General features: G+C 44.3%; 1 protein-coding gene across 1 annotated transcript in view; it reads left to right on the top strand.

Moving 5' to 3' along the window:
- The window catches only part of IARS1 (isoleucyl-tRNA synthetase 1), a 451,726-nt gene that overhangs the window by 140,920 nt on the left and 286,327 nt on the right, over positions 1-24,479 (top strand). Inside the window, exons 14-17 of the mRNA XM_030205292.1 lie at positions 6,119-6,245; positions 18,006-18,079; positions 20,793-20,987; positions 23,022-23,108. Coding sequence (XP_030061152.1) covers positions 6,119-6,245; positions 18,006-18,079; positions 20,793-20,987; positions 23,022-23,108 — 483 coding nt within the window. The remainder of the gene's footprint in view (positions 1-6,118; positions 6,246-18,005; positions 18,080-20,792; positions 20,988-23,021; positions 23,109-24,479) is intronic.

Genomic DNA, 24,479 nt, shown 5'->3' with positions numbered 1-24,479 from the left:
GAGAGGAGTCGACGCCAAAGCGTCCACGTCGAGAGGAAAGGTCCCCCTCGGTAGTAGAGGTACCGACACGTCAGGGTCCCAGCACTTCGGTGCAGTCTCCTGGACCCGAGCAGCTTCCGGCACCGACGCCTCTACCGGCCCCCCTGTCTTTCCCGACAGCGGGCCTGGACGAGTGCCTCCGAGCCATCCTTCCGGGGATCCTGGAAGGGCTGATGCGCCAGGCTGTGCCGGCGCCAGGGGTGCTTGCGCCCTCGGCACCGTTGACTGTGGCGCCGGCGAGCTCTAGCCCGGTGCCGAGGCCTTCGACACCGCCGCCAGCTTGCGGCGCCGGTCTCGACCGCCACGCAGGTGGAGTCCCCGTCGACGTCGATGGAGGGAGCTTCGTCCCCGCCGGCGCGGGAGTCCACCGCTCAACGACACCGAGGCCTCGGTGCCTCGACGTCGAGCCGGGCCCGGTTAAGGACTCAGCTACATGAGCTTATGTCCGATACCGAGGAAGAGGCCTCGTGGGGGGAAGAGGAGGACCCCAGATATTTCTCCTCAGAGGAGTCTGTGGGCCTCCCCTCTGACCCCACGCCTTCACCGGAGAGGAAGCTCTCGCCTCCTGAGAGCCTCTCCTTTGCCTCCTTTGTTAGGGATATGTCTATATGCATTCCCTTCCCCGTGGTCTCTGTGGACGAGCCGAGGGCTGAGATGCTCGAGGTCCTCGACTATCCATCACCACCTAGAGAGTCCTCCAAGGTGCCGTTGCAAAATGTCCTCAAAGAGACACTGCTTCGGAACTGGATGAGACCATTATCTTATCCCACCATTCCCAAGAAAGCAGAGTCCCAGTACAGAATCCACTCGGACCCAGAGTTAATGCGGCCCCAATTGCCCCATGACTCGGCGGTCGTGGATTCTGCTCTCAAGAGGGCACGGAGTTCGAGGGATACCGCCTCGGCGCCCCCGGGGCGGGAGTCTCGCACTCTGGACTCGTTTGGGAGGAAGGCCTACCAATCTTCCATGCTCGTGACCCGCATCCAATCTTACCAGCTCTACACAAGCATCCACATGCGGAACACTGTGAAGCAACTGGCGGACCTGGTTGATAAGCTCCGGCCGGAGCAGTCCAGGCCTTATCAGGAGGTGGTCAGGCAGCTGAAGGCGTGCAGAAAGTTCCTGTCCAGGGGTATCTATGACACCTGTGACGTGGCATCTCGTGCTGCGGCCCAACTTATAGTGATGCGCAGGCTCTCATGGCTGCGTGCCTCTGACCTGGACAACCGCACCCAGCAGAGACTGGCCGACGTCCCTTGCCGGGGGGATAACATTTTTGGCGAGAAGGTCGAGCAGCTGGTGGACCAACTGCATCAGCGGGAAACCGCCCTCAACAAGCTCTCCCACCGGGCTCCTTCAGCATCCACCTCAGCAGGTGGACGTTTTTCCCGGGCCCGGCAGGCTGCGCCCTATGCTTTTGCCAAGCGTAGGTACACCCAGCCGGCCCGAAGGCCTCGACAGGCACAGGGACAACCCCAGCGCGCTCGTTCTCGTCAACAGCGTGCGCCTAAGCAGCCCCCTGCGCCTCCACAGCAAAAGCCGGGGACGGGCTTTTGACTGGATCCACGGGAACATAGCCGCCCTCAAAGTGTCCGTGCCGGACGATCTGCCGGTCGGAGGGAGGTTAAAATTTTTTCACCAAAGGTGGCCTCTCATAACCTCCGACCAGTGGGTTCTCCAAATAGTGCGGTGCGGATACGCCCTAAATTTGGCCTCCCTTCCACCAAATTGTCCTCCGGGAGCTCAATCCTTCAGCTCCCATCACAAGCAGGTACTTGCAGAGGAACTCTCCGCCCTTCTCAGCGCCAATGCGGTCGAGCCCGTACCACCCGGGCAGGAAGGGCAGGGATTCTATTCCAGGTACTTCCTTGTGGAAAAGAAAACAGGGGGGATGCGCCCCATCCTAGACCTGAGAGGCCTGAACAAATTCCTGGTCAAAGAAAAGTTCAGGATGCTTTCCTTGGGCACCCTTCTGCCAATGATTCAGAAAAACGATTGGCTATGTTCCCTGGATTTGAAGGACGCATACACTCACATCCCGATACTGCCGGCTCACAGACAGTATCTCAGATTCCGCCTGGGCACACGGCACTTTCAGTATTGTGTGCTGCCCTTTGGGCTCGCCTCTGCCCCACGGGTGTTTACAAAGTGCCTCGTGGTGGTGGCGACGTATCTACGCAAGCTGGGAGTGCACGTGTTCCCATATCTCGACGATTGGCTGGTCAAGAACACCTCGGAGGCAGGAGCCCTCCGGTCCATGCAGTGCACTATTCAACTCCTGGAGCTGCTGGGGTTTGTGATAAATTACCCAAAGTCCCATCTCCAGCCAACCCAGTCTCTGGAATTCATAGGAGCTCTGCTGAATACCCAGACGACTCAGGCCTTCCTTCCCGAAGCGAGGGCCAACAACCTCCTGTCCCTGGCTTCGCAGACCAGAGCGTCTCAGCAGGTCACAGCTCGGCAGATGTTGAGACTTCTGGGTCATATGGCCTCCACAGTACATGTGACTCCCATGGCTCGTCTTCACATGAGATCTGCTCAATGGACCCTAGCTTCCCAGTGGTTCCAAGCCACCGGGAATCTAGAGGATGTCATCCGCCTCTCCACCAGTTGCCGCACTTCACTGCTCTGGTGGACCATTCGGACCAATTTGACCCTGGGACGTCCATTCCAAATTCCACAGCCCACGAAAGTGCTGACGACGGATGCATCTCGCCTGGGGTGGGGAGCTCATGTCGATGGGCTCCACACCCAGGGTCTGTGGTCCCTCCAGGAAAAGGATCTGCAGATCAACCTCCTGGAGCTCCGAGCGATCTGGAACGCACTGAGGGCTTTCAGAGATCGGCTGTCCTGCCAAATTATCCAAATTCGGACAGACAATCAGGTTGCAATGTATTACACCAACAAGCAGGGGGGCACCGGATCTCGCCCCTTGTGTCAGGAAGCTGTCGGGATGTGGCGTTGGGCTTGCCAATTTGGCATGCTCCTCCAAGCCACATACCTGGCAGGTGTAAACAACAGTCTGGCCGACAGACTGAGCAGAGTCATGCAACTGCACGAGTGGTCGCTCCATTCCAGAGTGGTACGCAAGATCTTCCGAGAGTGGGGCACCCCCTCGGTGGACCTTTTTGCCTCTCAAACCAACCACAAGCTGCCTCTGTTCTGTTCCAGACTTCAGGCACACGGCAGACTAGCGTCGGATGCCTTTCTCCTTCATTGGGGGACCGGCCTTTTGTATGCTTATCCTCCCATACCTTTGGTGGGGAAGACCTTACTGAAGCTCAAGCAAGACCGCGGCACCATGATTCTGATCGCGCCCTTTTGGCCCCGTCAGATCTGGTTCCCTCTTCTTCTGGAGTTGTCCTTAGAAGAACCGTGGAGATTGGAGTGTTTTCCGACTCTCATTTCGCAGAACGACGGAGCGTTGCTGCACCCCAACCTTCAGTCTCTGGCTCTCACGGCCTGGATGTTGAGGGCGTAGACTTCACTGCGTTGGGCCTGTCTGAGGGTGTCTCCCGTGTCTTGCTTGCCTCTAGGAAGGATTCCACTAAAAAGAGTTACTTTTTCAAGTGGAGGAGGTTTGTCGTTTGGTGTGAGAGCAAGGCCCTAGAACCTCGTTCTTGCCCTGCACAGAACCTGCTTGAATACCTTCTGCACTTATCAGAGTCTGGCCTCAAGACCAACTCAGTAAGGAATCACCTTAGTGCGATTAGTGCTTACCATTATCGTGTGGAAGGTAAAGCCATCTCTGGAGAGCCTTTAGTCGTTCGATTCATGAGAGGCTTGCTTTTGTCAAAGCCCCCTGTCAAGCCTCCTGCAGTGTCATGGGATCTCAACGTCGTCCTCACCCAGCTGATGAAACCTCCTTTTGAGCCACTGAATACCTGCCATCTGAAGTACTTGACCTGGAAGGTCATTTTCTTGGTGGCAGTTACTTCAGCTCGTAGGGTCAGTGAGCTTCAAGCCCTGGTCGCTCATGCTCCGTATACCAAATTTCATCACAACAGAGTAGTGCTCCGCACCCACCCAAAGTTCCTGCCGAAGGTGGTGTCGGAGTTCCATCTTAACCAGTCAATTGTCTTGCCAACATTCTTTCCCAGGCCGCATACCCGCCCTGCTGAACGTCAGTTGCACACATTGGACTGCAAGAAAGCATTGGCCTTCTACTTGGAGCGGACACAGCCCCACAGACAGTCCGCCCAATTGTTTATTTCTTTCGACCCTAACAGGCTAGGGGTCGCTGTCGGGAAACGCACCATCTCCAATTGGCTAGCAGATTGCATTTCCTTCACTTATGCCCAGGCTGGGCTGACTCTTGAGGGTCATGTCACGGCTCATAGTGTTAGAGCCATGGCAGCGTCGGTGGCCCACTTGAAGTCAGCCACTATTGAAGAGATTTGCAAGGCTGCGACGTGGTCATCTGTCCACACATTCACATCACATTACTGCCTCCAGCAGGATACCCGACGCGACAGTCGGTTCGGGCAGTCGGTGCTGCAGAATCTGTTTGGGGTGTAAATCCAACTCCACCCTCCAGGACCCGCATTTATTCTGGTCAGGCTGCACTCTCAGTTAGTTGTTCTTCGTAGGTCAATTTTCTGTTGTATCCTCGCCGTTGCGAGGTTCAGTTGACCTGGGTTCTTGTTTTGAGTGAGCCTGAGAGCTAGGGATACCTCAGTCGTGAGAACAAGCAGCCTGCTTGTCCTCGGAGAAAGTGAATGATACATACCTGTAGCAGGTGTTCTCCGAGGACAGCAGGCTGATTGTTCTCACCTACCCTCCCTCCTCCCCTTTGGAGTTGCGTTTTCATCATTTTGCTTGTTATTCAACTGGCGGGAACGGTCGCGCACGGGCGGGAAGACGGCCGCGCATGCGCGGTGGGCGTGCCCTGCGTGCGGACCGCCCGCGAAGCTTCTTCCGGTTGATGGGGGCTGCCGCGGACGTCACCCAGTTGTGAGAACAATCAGCCTGCTGTCCTCGGAGAACACCTGCTACAGGTATGCATCATTCACTATATCTACAGTTTGGAGTTCTGTGTATCATTAGCACATCAGCATTGTAGAATAGTTTGTGTTTTATCATTAGGTTTGTTGTAACATGTTTGGTGTGTGGGTTTACTCTGCAGAAAAGTATGAATAAACTGAAATTATATTGACTGACCAAATGGTTAAAGCAACTGCATTTCTGAATATATTCTTGTCTTTGAAACTGCAGTGGTGTCCTTTGTTTAACTGCTTTCATACCATAACATACTTTTAATGCTTGAACACCTTTTTGGGTGGATGATGGACCATTTTGTTCTTTCCCATCATTTTCTTTTATTTTCCTGCAGATAACTTCCTTGCCTTAGTTTGAAGCAGTAATTCATTTCAGATTTGGTTCCCCTCATTTTGTGCAAATATATATGAAAGGTTCTTAAGTGATAGATATATGCAGCATCTTGAAAAGTCATCTTTTTATTTGTTAAAGTAAAGAAAAAAAATCACAACCTTTGACACTGTATAGCAAGTAAGAAATCTTCCAGGAGCTGTTTAAAGTTTCATACGGACACCCTGCCTGTTGCCTTTCTAGAAATAGAAAACAGGATTAAAAGCGTATCTACTATGTAGCAATAAGATAAAATGGTTTGTCTCAACTAGTTACAGTGTTGTGAAAAGGTGCACATACTGAGAATAATTTATAAAAGTTTGCCTAGGCTGTTGGGGCACATAGATGATGTTCTTGTTTTATAAAGACAACTTATGTGCCTATTTGGCTTTGTATATAAAGTAGTCTACCCTAAAGATCCTGCACAAAGTTACATGTGTTCCAGGCAGGAGTTTTTGTGTGTGCGCCAGTAGAAATTGGCACGTGTATGCTATTTCATGTAATACAAAAGTGCCAATCCCACTCTGGGAAAGCCAGTACATATATATCACATGAAAATAGGCACTCTGTTTTCTGAACACCTACTATTATGCATATATATATTCTGGAACAATTTTATAAGTACCTGCTTGAGCTTTTAAAGTGTTCTATATTCTCAAGATGTTTATAAGTTTATTATGTAATGGTGCTTGTGTTCTTTTGTTCGAAACAGGGTTCCAGATTTTGTAAGGGAAAAGAGATTTGGAAACTGGCTGAGGGATGCACGTGATTGGGCTATTTCCAGAAACAGATACTGGGGAACACCGATCCCTTTGTGGGTCAGCGATGACCTTGAAGAGGTAAACCAATATAAAGCCTTGGGACAATGCAAAGCAAAGATGTGTATTTTCAGCAGCTTTTTTGGAATATATTTAGTGCTGTTTATCTTTCTGATACTATTTCATATTAGTCCTATTACTGGGTGTCAGTTCGCCATTTCCAAGTTTACCTCATTGATTGTATTTATGCTTATATTTGGTTATGCCGTTAACAAAATTGTGAATTCTATGTTAAACTATACCTGCTGTACAACAATAGCATTGCTTCTTCCCTTTTGAGCAGAGACTCGTGATTGCTGTGTTAGTTTAGTTGGATATATGGATATTAGGCCATATATCTAATAATGGGTTAGCAATCCAGTGTCTCTGTTGAACCCTTTTGTAAGTCTGTGTTTGATTATTTGAATTTTGAAAGTTTGCCATTCCTATGTGCTCCAGAACTTTCTTTTAAGTACCTTTATTGTAAGGTTAAGGGAGCGATGGTCCTTTGAGACCTTGTTCACCTATTAAACTTATTCAGTTTTTTTCCTGCAACAGTTTGTCTATGAAAATAGATAAGTGCCAAAAATTGAGGACACATATCAATATTCATAGATATAAATGTTGAGGGGCATTTTCAATATGATCAAATGGCAAAATAAACGCTTATTGGAAAACGTCTAAAAATGCAATGTCTGTAATGGAAGAAGCACCACCACCTGTCTCCCACAATGTCTCCATGAGGGCATGGAGATCTATAAGGAGCAGCTTGGAAAGGTAAGTGTGAAGTATGGTCCCCCAGGATCACAGCACCACTCATGTGCAAGCACCATACATAGGCAGGGTCACATATAGTGAGGTCCCCTTGTTGTTGCAGTACATGGTATTGATTTTTAATAAGAAAGAAAAACAAAATATTACTGAAATCAGAATGTACAGAATGTCCAATGACAAGTAATTTTGGGTCTCCCTTCCACTAAACATGAAATACTAAAAGGAACGCCTGCACATATCTGCCCCCCCCCCCCAAGCATCCTGCCCCACATCTACATACTGATGGGAGCATTGGCAGCAGCTCACTAAACTACATTGAGCCACCCAAAGGCATACCTGCTTTACCCCACTGCCCATCCCCACCTCCCAGCAATAGTGCAGATGCTCTACAGAAAAGGTCACATGCCATCCTTTGTCCCCGTGGTCACCTCAGCTCACACAGCACCTGTGCCTGTGTAATGTATACCCACTCCATGCCCAATCTGGCTGTTGCCATGTGTCATTGGATATATAAGGAGCATTGAACAATATGTTGTAAAAAATAACGTAAGTGATGCCGAGAAGGCTCATCACCTGAACCCTGCCTCCACCAGCTTGTGTTTTCCAGGCGCTTTGGTATTTACTGGGATCTTGAGTTGCTGGGAAATCCAAGAAGGGGAGTTGTGTTCTCCAATGTGCTGACATTCAACAAGATCCATGAATTCTGCATCCCTCCATAACTGATGGCTCTTCTGGCTTTTGCACTTTACTGGAAAGCTCCCACACTAGATGAAAAGGATCTCTTTCACAGCGACTCTGTCAACTTTATTGGGCAAACCCTTTGTACACCCAAGATCTGATCCAACTATTGCAAAAGGGTTTCTTCTCCACTTACCGTAAAAATGTCCGCGTAAAAGGTAGACATTCCTTTATGTGCATAGCTCAGGAACGCCTATGCATCACTCAGAATGCACATTTACATACTAATCAGCTCATTATAGTAGTTTTGCATATGATTTTTGTTGGCTGCTACAGTGACTGGAAAAGAGCACAGAGAACCTGTTAGTGCATTTCTCACTGAATACCATGCTCGCTAAACTGGCTTGAACTGGTCAAAATCACGTTGCTGCTCCGGTTTGTCATCTGGGCCTCAGTCGTGAGACATGCACCAGCTGCCCAAAACGCTCTCTCTTTCACCACAACAAACAGTCCAGACACAGGTGCAGCACTAAGCACTCGCTCTCCCAGCAACATCAAACAGTCCTCGCACACACAGCAGCAGCACAAAGTGCTCACTCTTCCAGGTACGGCACACAGCCCTCACACAAACAGCAGCAGTACAGAGCACAGTGACAAACTGTGACTGGAGAAACAGAGGAGCGATGATAGAAGACAAACAGGTAGGGATGTAGAATGAGAGTTGTGGGGGTTTGGTTGGAGAAGGAGGTGAGATACAGAGGGAAGGGATGGGTGTAGCTTGGGAGCTATCAGGTGTGGGCAAGGACTTGAGGCAGTGAGACATAGGAGAGGCAGGGCAGGAAATGTAAGGGTCAAAAAGTACAGACTGGGGCAAACAGACAAAGATGATAAAAACATTTAGCAACTCTCCACTGTTTCTCACAAATGACCACTTCCACCTCTCCTGTTGCCAACACATCAAAATCACATATGGGTCTAAAGACAGGTTTGGTCTTATCCTAGATGCTTTTAAAGCAGGTCTAATTCTAGGTATTTTTCTTTCCATCCCCAGGAAGTCATTTTGCTATCTGTTATTGGCAGTAAATGTTTGTCGTGTAATGCCGCTGATGTCATTCCCACAAAATGCCCCCTCAGAGCATCTTCTTTTTGGCGGCTAATGGACTTGGGAGTTAACATTTTTAAAAAATTTTGATTATATGCTTGAGACATTTTTTGCGAGAGACACTTATATCTGTTTGTTATGCCATTTTTTTGGATGTTTTTCTGTTTGGAAAATGAGCCCCCAAGTTAGTCCAATAAAGAGATACAGCTTGTTTGTTGACCTTTATTTCTGCTGTTTCCCTTTCGAAACCAATAATACAAATGTAACCCCTAGGTAAATTCCCTTCATCAGTGTGCTTTTATTATTATTATTAGCATTTGTATAGTGCTACCAGACGCATGCAGCACTGAACACCTGATACAAAGAGACAGTCCCTGCTCAAAAGAGCTTACAATCTAAATAATACAGACAGACAAGACAGTTACGGGTGAGGGAAGTAATGGGTGAGAAGGAAGAAAGGGACAAGGGGAGGGCAATTGAGTAGTGGCTAGGAGCTAAAAAGCAGCAGTGAAAAGGTGGGTTTTCAGCATAGATTTGAAAATAGGTAGAGATGGAGCTAGACGTATAGGTCCAGGAAGTCTATTCCAGGCATAAGGTGCTGCGAGAGAAAAGGAGCAAAGCCTGGAGTTAGCAGTGGAGGAGAAGGGGGGCGACAAGAGAGATTTGTCCAGTGAGCGGAGTTCACGGGGAGGAATGTAGGGAGAGATGAGAGTGGAGAGGTAATGGGGGGATGCAGAGTGGATGCATTTAAAGGTCAGTACGAGAAGTTTAAACTGAATACGGAAACGGACAGGGAGCCAGTGAAGTGACTTGAGGAGTGGGCTAGTGTGGGTATAACGATTCTGGTTGAAAATAAGTCGTGCCGCAGAATTTTGGACAGATTGGAGAGAGAGAGATGGCTGAGTGGAAGACCAGTGAGAAGTAAATTGCAATAGTCCAAGTGAGAGGTGACAAGGGTGTGGATAAGGGTTCTGGCAGCATATTCAGAAAGGAAGGGGCGAATTTTGCTAATATTGTAGATAAGGAAACAACAGGTTTTGGCGATCTGTTGAATATGCGCAGAGAAGGAGAGAGAGGAATCAAAGATGACTCCAAGGTTACGAGCCGAGGAGACAGGAAGGATGTGAGAGCCATTAACAGAGATAGAGAAAGGGGGAAGAGGGGAGGTGGGTTTAGGGGGAAAAATGAAAAGTTCAGTTTTGGTCATGTTGAGCTTTAGATGGCATTGAGACATCCAAGCAGCAATGTCGGACAAGCAGGCTGAGATTTTGTCTTGGATCGAGGTTGAGATTTCAGGGGTAGAGATGTAGATCTGAGAGTCATCAGCATAAAGATGGTACTGGAAGCCATGGGATGAAATTAGGGTACCAGAGAAGAGGTATAGATGGAGAAAAGGAAGGGTCCAAGGTCCGAACCCTGAGGCACACCAACAGAAAGCGGGATGGAAGTTGAAGAGGATCCACCACTGAAAGAATGAAGTGAGAGGTAAGAGGAGAACCAGGAAAGAACAGGGCCCTGGAATCCAAGCGAGGACAGCGTATCCAGAAGTATAGTGTGGTCAACAGTGTCGAAAGCAGCAGATAGGTCAAGAAGGATAAGGATAGAATAGAGACCTCTGGATTTTGCCACTAGCAGGTCATTAGAGACTTTAGTAAGTGCTGTTTCAGTAGAGTGAAGAGGGCGAAAACCAGATTGGAGTGGGTCAAGAATAGGTTGCGAAGAAAGAAAGTCAAGACAACGGCAGTGAACGACGCGTTCAAGTAATTTTGAGAGGGAAGGGAGGGACAGGTAGGGTCAAGTGAGGGTTTTTTAAGGAGTGGAGTGACAACAGCATGTTTGAAGGCCATAGGAACAGTTGCAGTGGAGAGTGAAAGATTAAGGATGTGACAGATGACTGGGATGATAGTAGGAGAGATAGCGTTAAGTAGATAAGTGGAGATGGGATCAGAGGAACAGGTAGTACATTTAGAAGAGGAAAGAAGAAGGGCAGTTTCCTCAATATAAACTTCTGAGAAGGAGGAAAAAAGGAGAGGTGGGGGGGGGGGGGGGTGAGGACTAAGGGAGAGAGAGGTGGGGAGGGTTTGGATGAAAATGCAAGGTTAATCTTACGGATTTTATCATGGAAGTGCTCAGCTAGAGTCTGAGGAGAAAGAGATGGGGGAATTGGGGATGGAGGTACCTTGAGAAGAGAGTTCAGTGTGGTGAAGAGGAGTGGAGGGTTGGAGCTAAGGGAATTTGTCAATTGGGTGAAGTAATCCTGTTTGGCAAGTGAAAGGGCAGACTGGAAAGAGTTAAGCATGAATTAGTCTGTGTTTCATGTAGATGCATATATGTTTTAAGCATGAAAAAGTTTACGTTACAAGCTGCTGGAAAGTTCGAGATTCTTCTGAACTTTCCCAAAATACCCAAAGGGAAATTTCATTCCTTTGTATGGAGCTATTTTCATTGCTATTGAACAGAACAAATGCCCATACTAAAGGCTAAATCCAGACCTCCTGCTTATTAACCCAGAGCTCTACCCACTGCATTACTGGTTTGAACTCAGATAATTTAAATCTGATGTGCAATGTCTTTTCTTTTTCTTTTCTTAGATAGAAGCAGTAGCAGTTTATTTTAGTATTTGCTAATTAACCTTCTTCCTGAGGTTAATTTTTCTGGAAGGGCTTTGGTCTAAACTACAAATGAAAGGCAGTCCTTTGATTATTTCAGAGCAGAACAAATTTAAATTTATTTGTGCTGTATTTCAAAGAGAAGCATTCTGTTGCCTAAAATACATTACAATGAAAAAAATTAATGAATTTAATATTGAAAGATACATTGATTGCTATTAAAGAATATATTGAAAATCAATATTAATTATGCCAGTTTAATTCTGACTGCACAGCTCAGTCCTAGTTCTGTTCAGCTTTGAGTTCATAAGTTTTCTTTCTTTTTACTTTGTAAATATAATAGTACAGGGAATGAGAAATCACAGGCCAGCATGGTGACTACAAATTTGTTTCTGGGATTTTGTTGGCACTTAAAAAATCATGTTTTTTTTTCTCTCCCTGTACCTTGCGCCTCTATGCAAGTCTGAGCCATGTGGTGCAGAAACTTTAGTGAGACTTAAGAACACAAGACCAGTGTGAGAGCTCCTGCACCATGCGGTTTAGACTTCAGCAGAGCCATGTGATGATGTGAGGAGCAAGTTCCCATTTTAGCAGCCAGAGAGTGCAGGGTGAATGGCTCCGAAGACTAGCTAGGGAAAGAAGCTAGCTTGAATGAACTGTGAGGATTAAGGAAAGGGGGGGATAAGGATGTGTGTTTGAGGGGGTGACTGATTTACTCGGGTAAAAGCTGGTGGGAAGCTGATTGGCTTGTAAGGAGTGAGGACTGAAAGCATCGCTGACTGGCTAGAAGGGAGATAGGAACTGGGGGTGCATGGGCTGATTGGCTGGGTGGGTGGTATAGGTTGGGGTGGCTTACAACACCAAGTACTGCGGGGTGGGCTTACTGGCTTGCTGGGGTTTGGGGACTGGCTGGTTTCTTTGATGGTAAGGGTTAGTTGGGGGGGGGGGATGCTGACTGGTTTGCTAGTTAGGGCTAGCTGGGATGGGGAAGGTAGTGGTTGCTAGTTTTATGAGAGGAGGGAGATACTGGGATTAGAGAGATACTGGTAGTGTGCAGAGTGCAAGTGTAAGTGACAGTGGTGGGGGGAAAAGAGAGAGAGAACAAAACTGAGTGACAACAGGATGGTGGTGGGGGGGGAGAGTGGGTGGAAGAGGGGCTGCTGGCTGTGTATTTTTGTCAGTGGCTTATTTTACTAAGTTTTCTTTTTTTCCCTTGGGCAAGGAGTGAACTCTTTTATCTCTGCCCAGGTTAGATCATTCTCTTGTTTCTTTTCCTTTTTGTATGTTTTTCTACAGTTCTTATTTAACAACATTTTCTAAAAGAATTCTCAAGTCAGTTTGGCTCAGTAGGCTGTCCATTGTCAGGATTTGCCTAGTGACTGTTTCATGTTGCTCCTTGTCTCACAAGCTGCTCTATGGCTCCCTACCTTTCATGACTATTTTTTCTCTGTTTCTCGTCTCTTGATGTTAACCCTGTCTTTCTTTCTTATGAATTTGTGAACCGCTTTGAAGCCTATGCCAAGCCCTTTGTGATACATCAAGTTTGTGGAAATAAATAGATATTCCACTTTCATAGAAAAAATGAAGGCAGATAAAGACCATATGACTTATCCATTACACCCATCCATTCCATCTACTATCCCTTCCTCTCCCATAGATTCAAGCTTGCTTGAATTCAGATTCAGTATTTGTCTCCGCCACCTTCACCAGGAGACTGTTCTGTGAATTCACCACTTTTTCCATAAAGAAGTATTTCCTCAGATTAGTTCTGTCATCCCTAGATGTGCTTGCTCCTCTGAGCATACAATCCCTGCCAGTATAGGCTGACTGAGCTTTGGTTTTGGCTTTGGCACCAAAATTGAACTGAAATTCAGATTCGGTCTTGCTTTGGCTGAAAATGCCAGTGCATTTTTAGCTGAAACTTGAGCTGTACTGTGCATCCTGCAGTCCCAGTCCCTCCCGCCCCCCTTCCACAAGAAGACCCCCTTCCAACACAAGGAACCTCCTCCCGGAACCCAGAACCACAGGTAGGTAGGCATGCCCACCTGCCCCTCTCCCTGGTTCTACCATATCGTTGATAGTCTAGAGGAGGCAGGAGTGGCTGTAGTCTCTCCAGCTTACCAGTGCCACTGACAAAATGGCTGCTGGGACCTTCCAGTGCAGTCTTGGAAGTCTGTCATGGGGGATCCCAGTGGCCAGTTTGAGACTGGCACTGTCATGGGTAGGAACAACTGCACATCACTGGCTCCTATCTCAAAATAGCTGCTGGGACCTCCTGTTACAGACTCGCAAGACTGCTGTGAGAGGTCTTGGCAGCCATTTCGTTGGTGGAAAAACACTAAATGGAATTTTTTTTTCCAACCGCATTTCTAAAGCATCAAATCCTTCCACAGAGCTCTATACAACTTATCGGAATTTGGTCTCCTTGCCTCATGAATCGTCACAAGCTCAGATGCCCTCAGCAGAGATTCTTTCATTATTTTTCTCTACCAAGATTTCAGATCTTTTACTGCAGCAAAGATGGCTTACCGTGGGGCATGCTGAGGCATCCTGTGGTAATTTTTGGATGTGCATGTTCTAAATTTATTTTTTAGTGCTGGGGCATGTCTGGGAGTGGAGAGTGGACGTGTTGTACGCTTATTGGTTAGTGCAGGTACATTGCTGCACACTAACCAATTAGCGTGTGAGCCCTTCCCACTTACATAATGGGTACATAAGAACATAAGAGTGGTGGTAGAGCTTGTGCACTAATGGGAAAATTAGCCTTAACAGGGAAAAAGAAAAATTGCCCATTTTACCCCAGCGGTAAAAATGACAGCATGTGGGAATGACCTGTGTAAGTTTGCCCTAAGGCCATTTTTTACCCCAGTTTGGTAAAAGGGCCCCTTAGAGCTTTGTCAAAATTTATCAGTATCAGCATTTCATCAATAAACCCTCAGGATGTGTGTTTTTACATATCTAACCTTTTTGTATCGTTATTTACAAATAAGGTAGCTTATGTTTGGAGTTATCCTATTCCACCTTGGCTCCTTCTCTCAAACTTTCCATTGAACCATATTGTTCCAATTTCTGTAGTTCCTTTGCTGCCTTCTGTCCACTAACTTTGTTGCGTGTAGAGCCTTACATGCATGAAATGTGTGATGCTATATGCTGAATTTCCTTTTCAGCTGGTGAAGTATCTTACCTTAGAATTCTTAAATTTTATATTATGTCCCTGGTTAGTCTAACACAACTAGGATTCACTTGTCTTTAAAAATGGTACACTGTGACTCTACAGCTCTTTCTCACTACCAGTCTGTTTTAAACTTGTCATTCATCCTAAAAATCGCTGAGAAAGTTATCTCACAACTGAAATACCACTTGTGGGAAAAGTAAATACTCTTCACCCCTTATAAGAAAGGAAGTCCAGATAGTTCCGGACTGTGGCCTTTGACAAGGTAGACCATGTCCTGTTGTTTTTCAGGCTTAGACATTGGTCTGACCAACACTGGTTTCATTCTTTTCTAAATCAGAATTTTCTGTGTAAAATGTAAATCAAACCACCCTATTACTCTGTCCATGGTCTGTTGTGTTCTGTAAGGTGGTATTTTCCATTTGCAAAACTAATTGAGTTTTGGGGTGAACGCCCACCTCTATGCTGATGACCATTAGGTTATATTCTCCTGATTAAGTATATGATTGTTTTAAGGTTAGGGCTCTTCAGCTTGGAGAAAAGGCAGCTGAGGGGTGATATGATAGAAGTCTACAAGGTAATGAGCGGAGCAGAGCGGACAGATGTGAAGCGTTTGTTTACACTTTCAAACAACAACAAAACCAGGGCACACAAGATGAAGCTAGAATATGGTAGATTTAAAACAAACAGGAGAAAGTTTTTCTTTACTCAGCGTGTAGTTGGACTCTGGAACTTGTTGCCGAAGAATGAGGTGACAGCGGCTGGCCTTACGGAATTTAAAGTGGGTTTGGACAGATTCCTGAGGGAAAAGTCCCTTGAACATTATTTTTGTTTTTTTTTTTTGGGGGGGGGGGGGGGGGGGGGTTGCCGGGTTCTTGAAGCCTGGATTGGCCGCTGTCAGAGACAGGATGCTGGGCTTGATGGACCCTTGGTCTTTTCCCAGTATGGCGGTACTTATGCACTTAATCTTAAAAAGCAGCTGTCCGAGCACAGACCCCTGGGGAACCCCACTATCTACCTTTATCCATCAAGAATACTGACCATTTAACCCTACTCTCTGTTTTCTATCTTTTAACCAGTTTTTAATCTACAATAGGGAGAGGGAACAAGAGCAGAAAAGTCTCTAGAGTGACCACAACTGAAAAAAACCCTCCTGCGGGGCTAGCCCTCTCCAGCTAGGCACTCCTCTCCCAGACCTTGCATCTGTGTGCCCTGGAAGAACTAGCCAGCAAAACCTTCAGGGGTTGGAAGTGAGAACCGGCTGTATTGCTGCTACTGAGCTTGCACAGAGATGGGGAGGAATTGAAAGGCTTGATAGAGGCGGGGCTGTTCCTCTTGTCACTGCTCTATAGGAAGAACAGGGTCAGAGAATGTTGCCCGCCCTCTCCTCTCCTCCCCTCCCCTGTCTCTGATGTTGTCCGCGGCTGACGGTAAGATCTAGCAGAAAACAATCTGAAGCATGCGCAGAGCAGCCAAGCTTAGTGATTGTCTGCTCTGCACATGCTTAGCCGACCAACCGGCTTCCCCCTATCGCATGCAGATGAGCCCTGTTTGCAAAAGCAGCGAGCAGCTCATTTGCTTTCGATTCTCTTTGGGAATACCTCTGTATTTCCAATTCAGTAATGTTTACCAATTTGGAAATACAGACAGATTCTTAAGGGGGACCTTTGTGCATCTGGGCCTGGGAAAAATGCCCTGCCCTCTGTTTTCTGTCCAGTAACCAATTCCTAATCCACAGAAGAACATTGCCTCCTATCCCATGACTATTTAATTTTCTCAGGAGTTTCTCATGAGCAACTTTGTCAAAAGCTTTCTAAAAATACACTACATCAACCAGCTCACCTTTCTCCACATGTTTATTTACGCAAAGAAATGAAACAAATTGGTGAGCCAAGACTTCCCTTGTCTGAACCCATGCCGACTCTGTCCCATTAAACCATGTTTGTGTGTTCCGTAATTTTATTCTTTATAAGTTTTTCCACTATTTTCCCCAACACTGAAGTCAGGCTTACCAGTCTAATTTCCTGGATCTCCCCTGGAACCCTTTTTAAAAGTCAGCGTTACATTGGCCACCCTCCAGTCTTCAGGTGCTACAAATGATTTTAACAACAGGTTACAGATCATTAGCAACAGATCAGCAGTTTCATGTTTGAGTTCTTTCAGTACCCTGGGGTGTATGCCATCCGGTCCAGGATGGCTCAGTATGTCTTCCAGGTTCACCAAGATTCCTTTGTTCTTCCTTATCGTACCCTTGAAAACCATTTCTAGCACAGGCTGTAGCTGGTTCAGAACACTGTTGTTAATGTTTGTCCATGTCGCACTGTTTATGGAACAATATTGTTGCCCATTCTTTTCATGATCAAGATCTTGAGATTGACCCATCATGCCTTGTACCAGGGTCTTGCTGTATCTTTTGGATTCTTACCTACGCTACTTCTCATCCACATCATTTGTTTTAACAAAATCTTCTTGTTCTTCTAAGAGAGAATCCACTTCTTGTGGAATTTCTTGTTCATGTGGGGGGAGGCGGGGCTGGTGCTTGGGAGGCGGGGCTAGTGCTGGGCACACTTCTACGGTCTGTGCCCTGAAAATGGCAGATACAAATCAAGGTCAGGTATACACAAAAAGTAGCACATATGAGTTTATCTTGTTGGGCAGACTGGATGGACTGTGCAGGTCTTTTTCTGCCGTCATCTACTATGTTACTATGTAGCTCTTACGTGAGATTTAAAGCGGAGATTAAGTCTTGGCTGTTCTTACCAGCATTTTGGTAGAGGCTAGAGTAATATGTAGGATGGTAAGACTTATGGCGAGACTTCTTCTCCCCCCCCCCCCCCCCCCCCCATGCCCTTTTTTGTTGAGTGTTATTACTATTTGTGTTAAAGTATTGGGATTTGTTAACTGTCTTTATGAAGAGATTTATCCAACGTGATGGATGACAGGTACAGCTTGATATAAAACCTACAATTTTTTGACAGCATAGGAATAGTAAAATGGCCAAATAGAAGCATAAGTGCAATCAATGAGGTGGACTTGGAGACAGCAGATTGAATCCTAGTAATAAGAATATCATGATATAGTATCAGAAATATGCGCAATTAACAGCATTGCTGAACAGTCATATAACAGAAATGTGATAAATGTCAGCAGAATACGAATAACATAATAGGCAATATGGAAAAACATATAGCACAGATATGATACAATGTCAGCAAAACACATTCAAATAAACCTCTCACACTGTACAATTTAGTGAAACATCATAATAAGCAGCTGAGGGGGCAAATGTAATTGAGACATATAGGGAGAGAGAGAGAGATGTCTTCCCAATAGCACAAACATGCAGCAAAACTACTATGTTTTAATAAGGCTACATTTAGAAGTTGTTGCTTGTTGAATAATTTTACAAGTCTGTATATTGTTTATCCATAGAAAACTGATGCTTTGTTTTTTTTTTTTCCCTCTAGGTGGTCTGTGTTGGTTCAATGGCAGAGTTGACAGAGCTGACAGGAGTAAAGGTGACAGATCTCCACAGGGAAAGGTTAGTCACCAGGGCTATTCGTGGACAGTCCCAGTTGTTTTAGCCACTATTGAGTATATCATAATTTTTGTGAAAGAAATAGCCATTCTATTATGTCTTAAAATCAGATTTTAATAAATCAAGCGTTGTTTTGTTTTTTATAGATTGTTTTTAATTGTACAAATGTTCGAGTTCTGGGTTTTTGTTAATTAGATTGACTAAAATGAACACTTTTTGTATGTATCTCTCCATTCAATTCTGTTGACATTTATTTTAGAGAACTGTCTCTTTGTTAATGAGCAAAACAAAAAATTGCTTTACAGTTTTTCTCTATTTGTAGAGTTCACATTCTCTTTTTTTTTCCATATTTAGTATTGAATATATCTCAGAAAAATGAGAAATACAGAAATTGGTAATTACTAAATTCACATAGAATATTAATGTGTCAAATACAATTAGAAAAAGAAATGCATCTTCATCCAAAATAATAGGTAATTAGGATCCAAAATCAGGAAAAAGACAAATTTTTATTTTAAATAGAAACAAACAACCAAGATTATTTCATCCCATAAGGCTCTCCCCATCCTATCATTACAGTGTGCAAATGGGACTTATACAGTGGTGGAGGAGTGGCCTAGTGGTTAGGGTGGTGAACTTTGGTCCTGAGGAACTGAGTTCAATTCCCACTTCAGGCGCAGGCAGCTCCTTGTGACTCTGGGCAAGTCACTTAACCCTCCATTGCCCCAGGTACAAATAAGTACCTATATACAATATGTAAGCCGCATTGAGCTTGCCATGAGTGGGAAAGCGCGGGGTACAAATGTAACAAAAATAATATTTATCTCTTCTTTAGCCACAAGAAATTCCTCTAGTTGCTTAGGATCAAAAAATTGAAACTGTTTACCTTGAAATAATACAAAACATAAACATGAAAACTTAAGTGCAAAATTGGTGCTCAAGGCCTAAATCCTTGGTTGAAAGGCCAAAAAGGCCTTACGCCTTTTCTGTGTTTCTCTAAAAAGATCAGGGAATATTCTAACTTTAGATCCCAGAAACTGTATCCAAATGTCTAAATGAAAGTCTCAATACAGCATTGCGAGCCATCTCCAAAGCAAAAGATAACACCATAGTACTTCTCCGTGTAATCACTTCCAGTGAAGACTCCAAAAAGGATGTTGGGGTCATACCATCTCCAACTTGATTTTGAGAATTCTCACCAACAGATTTTTTTGACATCAGTAAATACTGAGCTTGAGTTATTGGAGGCAGTGAGTCACCCGGCATCCCCAAAATTTCAATTAAATATTTCTTATATTTATATAGGCATAATTTATATAGGCATAATTAAAGGTGACCTAGGAAAATTTGTTAGTCTCAAATTAAGCCTCTTAACTTGATTTTCCAAATATTCCAATCGACGATGAGTAAAATTCTTACCCTTAATTGAGACTGTTCCCAATGATTCCAAAGACTGAATTTTTGATTCTAGAAGTTTTACTTTAGTGGACTGTTGAGCAGTTTCCTGTGCTTGAAGAAGGGCAGCTTCGGCAAAACCTTTATATCATGAATATTTTTAAAAGTCAAGGATTGTAAAGAAGAGTGTATATCAAATGTTAGGTCCCAAAGTTTACTTATGAGCTTCCTGTCAGACTGATTTCTGCCATTGTACAGAATTGCATTTTCAGAATTGTATTTCTAGGCATTTGTCACAGCATGGACTCTTATGTACTGCTATTATTGACACAAATTTGGAATGGTGCAGCCACGTACAATTTCATTTAAAAACTTTTATTTAGTTTGGCAGTTTTCTTCTCCTACTTTAGGACTGTAGCATAATCAGCTTGACCTTTTCGGGGATTGTTGCCATTATCCACCTTTTGCAATAACATTCAGCTCTTCTCCATCTCCCTCTGTGGTTGTGTGAGGAGCAAAAGATGACTGTTAAATTGGATGTAATTGGAAGGCTTTTATGTGATGAAAGTAAGAAACACAATTAGAGTTGGGGTTTGCAGATTTGGTGGCTGATGCAGGGTCCAAGTTGGGAACAGGGCCTGGTCTTGGCTGTTAACATAAATACTCTCATGCAGCCAGAAACATTAAGAATGTAAAAGAAATATAACTAAGAGTTTAAAAGGCACATTTTAATCCTTCCAGTTTTTCAAAACCAGCAAGGTCTTTCTATCGGTTCACTTGGACAATGCGCTAACTAGGGAAGTAGATGAACAAAACAAGATAGGCAATTCTTTTCCATTTAATTTACAGAAATTTTAATCAAAAGTATGGCATTATATAAATGAAAATGATTACTTAACTGTTCTCATAGCTGGTGTTTTGTAAACCAGGTTTTGTCCTGAAATGGTTAATAAAATCAAAACTTTTTGAAATTTTTTTGGTAATAATTTTTCTGTTACTTCATTAATAAATGTAATCCAAGTGGAAGACTATTATTAATTCAGTATGCTAACATAATATTGTGTATATAGAGATGATGTTGGAAAGTCTAGTATGATTGATGCAGATGTCCAGGATACCATGTGATCATCTTGTTTATAATCAATATTTTAATGTATGAAACATTGGTATATCTATAAGTTTGTTGCAAAGAAGACAAATGCTATAGTTGCAAACTGAAAAATGAAGGCAGGTAAAGACCATATGTCCTATCCAGTCTGCTTATCCATGCCATCTACTGTAAACTATTTATTTCACAATTGTTTGTTTTTTGATTCTGCAGCATTGATCACATGACTATCCCCTCCCGCTGTGGAAAGGGAGTGTTGCGTCGAGTGGCTGAAGTCTTTGATTGTTGGTTTGAGAGCGGGAGCATGCCATACGCGCAGGTCCATTATCCGTTTGAAAATAAAAGAGAGTTTGAAGACTCCTTTCCTGCTGACTTTATTGCTGAGGGCATTGACCAGACCAGAGGATGGTAACTTCCTAATATTCAGTGGTTTTTCACTACATATGTCTGTATTATTCTGTTTAAATTAAAATGAAGCAGGATGGCATTTGAATACACAGTTTTGTACTACTAAGTACTTGAGAGTATTGGAAATAGCATTATATCAGTCATATAAATTGAAGATTTGGTCACTGTTACTGCACATTTGGGAGTTATCTATGTCAGGTAACATGGGATGATACAATTCTTGGGGGACTGGTCAAGTACTTTTTTTTTTTTTTTAAACTATCGAGCCATTTGATTTCATCTTTGCTATTTTTCCTACATATCCCAGAAAACTCCTGGTGGTTTTCAAAAGTGCACTCTGTGTAGCTGGACCATGTCCCTTACAGGCACCTATAATTAGTGCCTGCAGTGCCCAGGGCCTGATCATAATCCCTCTTCTTGTAAACACAGACGTCAAGAAGAGGCATTGGAGGTTGAACTTTTGGCATCAGAGATATCAGTCTCCATGACTTTGGGAGTTGCATTAGACACTGGGGATGCATTGGTATCAAGAGGGCCTCCACCTTCCTTGATGTCGAGCGTTGATTTTGGCTTTTAGGATTGGGCATCATCTGATTCCCTTCCCGAGGGTGAGGAAGGATTTGTCATAGTCCTCTTCAGTACTGAGGGATTCTGATGCCATAAATCCCCAAGAGATTGAGAGCATTGATACCCTTTAAATACCTTTTGATGCGAGTGCTGCTCACCCTCCTAGTAACCAGATGGGATGTGATAGTAACCTCACCTTGGCTCGGTGGAGGCAGATACTACCCAGATGACTTTGAAAGATGTGACCACTCTAGGTGAGTACCAGCCTTCATCAGTGGCAGCCCTTGAGAAGTGGCTCAGGGCAGTGCTTTAGGAAGAGATGGGATGTCTGTTTGCCTGGCAAGAGGCTATGGCATCGAGGGCATCGGTGCTGGATCCTCGGGAGTTGTAGCCTATCTTGGAGGTCCATGCATTGCCTGCAGGGAGCACATCGACACTGATGCCTCAAAGGGCCTCGGAGCTAGTCTGCACCAAAATGGTGCTTGGGGGGGGGGGGGGGACTCCTCAGGTTCTTGGTGCCTTGTTGCCCCAGGCTTGACCATGGTGTCAGTTGTGTGAGGCAGGCACAGAATTAGAAGTTCTCAGGGGAGTACTTTGATTCTGACAACTTCTGAGTGTCTTAGCAGGCACCAGAGGGCCTCTCAGAGGAGAGGTCTCTTGGTCTTCACTCAGACCCCTGCCCTTCATATGAAAAGAGAAAGTCTCTTCTAGGGGAATGCTGTTTGTTTTTTGTATGTGAGATGGTTAAGTCCATTGCATTTGGTTTGGAAGCTACTACTTATATCTTATATGTACAGCACAGTGCATGTCTAGTGGTGCAATAGAAATAAGAGACTAAAAATGAGCCCAGGGCTGAGTTATTGGACATCCTCCAGTCTGACGCACCTCAGTCTTTAAGGAAGCTGCAACAGTGCCTGTGCAAGTGCCTGAACACTGAATCTGCTAGCGCAGATGCGGTGAGAGACTCCCTCCCCCTGAGCATCAGGTTAATAGTAAAGTTAGCTCTGTGTAGAGTCCAAAAGGCTATGGGATTTGAAACGCTCCAACTTGCTCACTATTCCACGGTGGTCAGATCTGCTCTCAAAAGAGCCAGAGGTTCCAAGACACTGAGGGGTTGAAATATTGTTTTATGATACTCCCAGGTTTTTTTTTTTAAATAGCAAGTTGTTTATCAAGTACTAATACTGTTACATTCTGCTCCGTCCCTTCTTCCTCTCCTCATCTTTTTCACACTCTTCTTTCCTTAACTAAACTTTAACTTCAGGGAGCCAGTTGCTGATGACATGTATTTGTATCATCTGTTATAAATGTTGTTATAACATATAACTGAAGTACCGGGTATACAGTTTTTATTGTTCAATTTGTATATCCTAGACCAAATAAACCTATTTCTGTTGCAGTTTGAATTGTAGTGGTATCAGGTTTTGTTAGTTGATAAGAACTGAATTTCAATTCCTTTTGTTTCAGGTTTTATACTTTACTGGTACTTTCTACAGCACTTTTTGGGAAGCCGCCTTTCAAGAATGTAATTGTAAATGGGCTAGTTCTGGCCAGGTAGGTTCTGGAACTTCTTTACTCAATTATTGCCTCATTTTATACTCTAGTATTCTCTCATTTTTAGCACTAAATATCCAAAATAGATCTAAACTCATATGGTGACTGTTCTAGGAAGCAATTAAAAAGGAGCTACACAAGGTGATTGTGTGCCAAGGGGGTGGAGCTGCCCAAAACTTTCTAAACTTACTGAATTTTCAGGCGCAGAATGGAAAAGAGCCTTAGTAAATGAGTTTGTAAAGAAGCTGCTGCTGATCACAGAGGGGATTCCCCCCAACCCCATACACACTTGAATTTCACTGTGGACAATGTTGAGTGTAGGGTGGAGAGGAAACAAAAGAATCTTCAGCTGCCAGCTCCTAGGTGCTACCTTGTAGAATAGCACTTAAGTAAATAACTGCAGCTTTGTGGAGGAGTAGCTTAGTGATTAGAGTACCAGACTGACAACCAGCAAAGCTAGGTTCAAATCTTGCTGCTTGTCCCTGTGATTTTTTGGCAAGTCACTTAACGTTCCATTGCCTCAAGTACAAAATTAGATTCTAATTCCTACTGTAGAAAAGTGCAGTAAATCTAGTGTATAGGTGAGGTAAATAAAATACAAATCAAATATGGTACTAGGCTAGACCACTAATGTATTAGACCAGTTGCAAGCCTGGGACTTTCCAGTCCGTCAGGCTTCTGAGGGATCCTCTCCTTTTAAAAATACATTAGTGGTCTAGCCTGTTCTAGTGTACCATATTTGATTTGTATTTTAGATTCTAATTCTCCTGGGACAGGGAAATACTTAGTGTACCTGAATGTAGCTCACCAACAGCTACTATTGAGAAAGATGCCAGCTAAATCCAAAAAATATGTTCATAAAAGAGACTTTTTGGCACTTAATGGGCACACGTCTCAGTGTTCAAGCTTGCAAAATTGTGCCTGAAGGAATTGTGTTTTTTTAAGGAAACTGGAATCAAAGTTATTTAATGAGTGTTTAGGAACAATAGAAAAAAATGTAAACAACTATGTGTACATGCTAAATTTCAACTTGTTTACATTTGGACCATACGATTAATCACACGATTAAAAATTGTAACCATAATTAATCGTGCTCTTAAAACTTTTAATCGATGTACAGCCCTATTGTATAGTGGCTTTCTTGTTTATATTGGTTTTATTCAATTTATTATGAAAGCTTACCTTGTACTTTGCCCAAAACTGTGGATAGTGAAGTTAACAATTTTTTTAAATAAATATTTTTAAATTGGACATACTTTTGCTCTTAATTGTAATTAATTTGTAAACCTAAATTGAGAGAAACTTAATCTCCCCTTCCAATCCCTACTGCCCAATTCCCCTTCCAAATCCTGTTTGCTCCCAGCTCCACCC

Source organism: Microcaecilia unicolor, chromosome 6 (assembly GCF_901765095.1).
Source record: "Microcaecilia unicolor chromosome 6, aMicUni1.1, whole genome shotgun sequence".
NCBI lineage: Eukaryota > Metazoa > Chordata > Amphibia > Gymnophiona > Siphonopidae > Microcaecilia > Microcaecilia unicolor.
The sequence above is the reverse complement of the archived record's forward strand: the minus strand, read 5'-3'. Positions and strand labels throughout refer to the sequence as shown.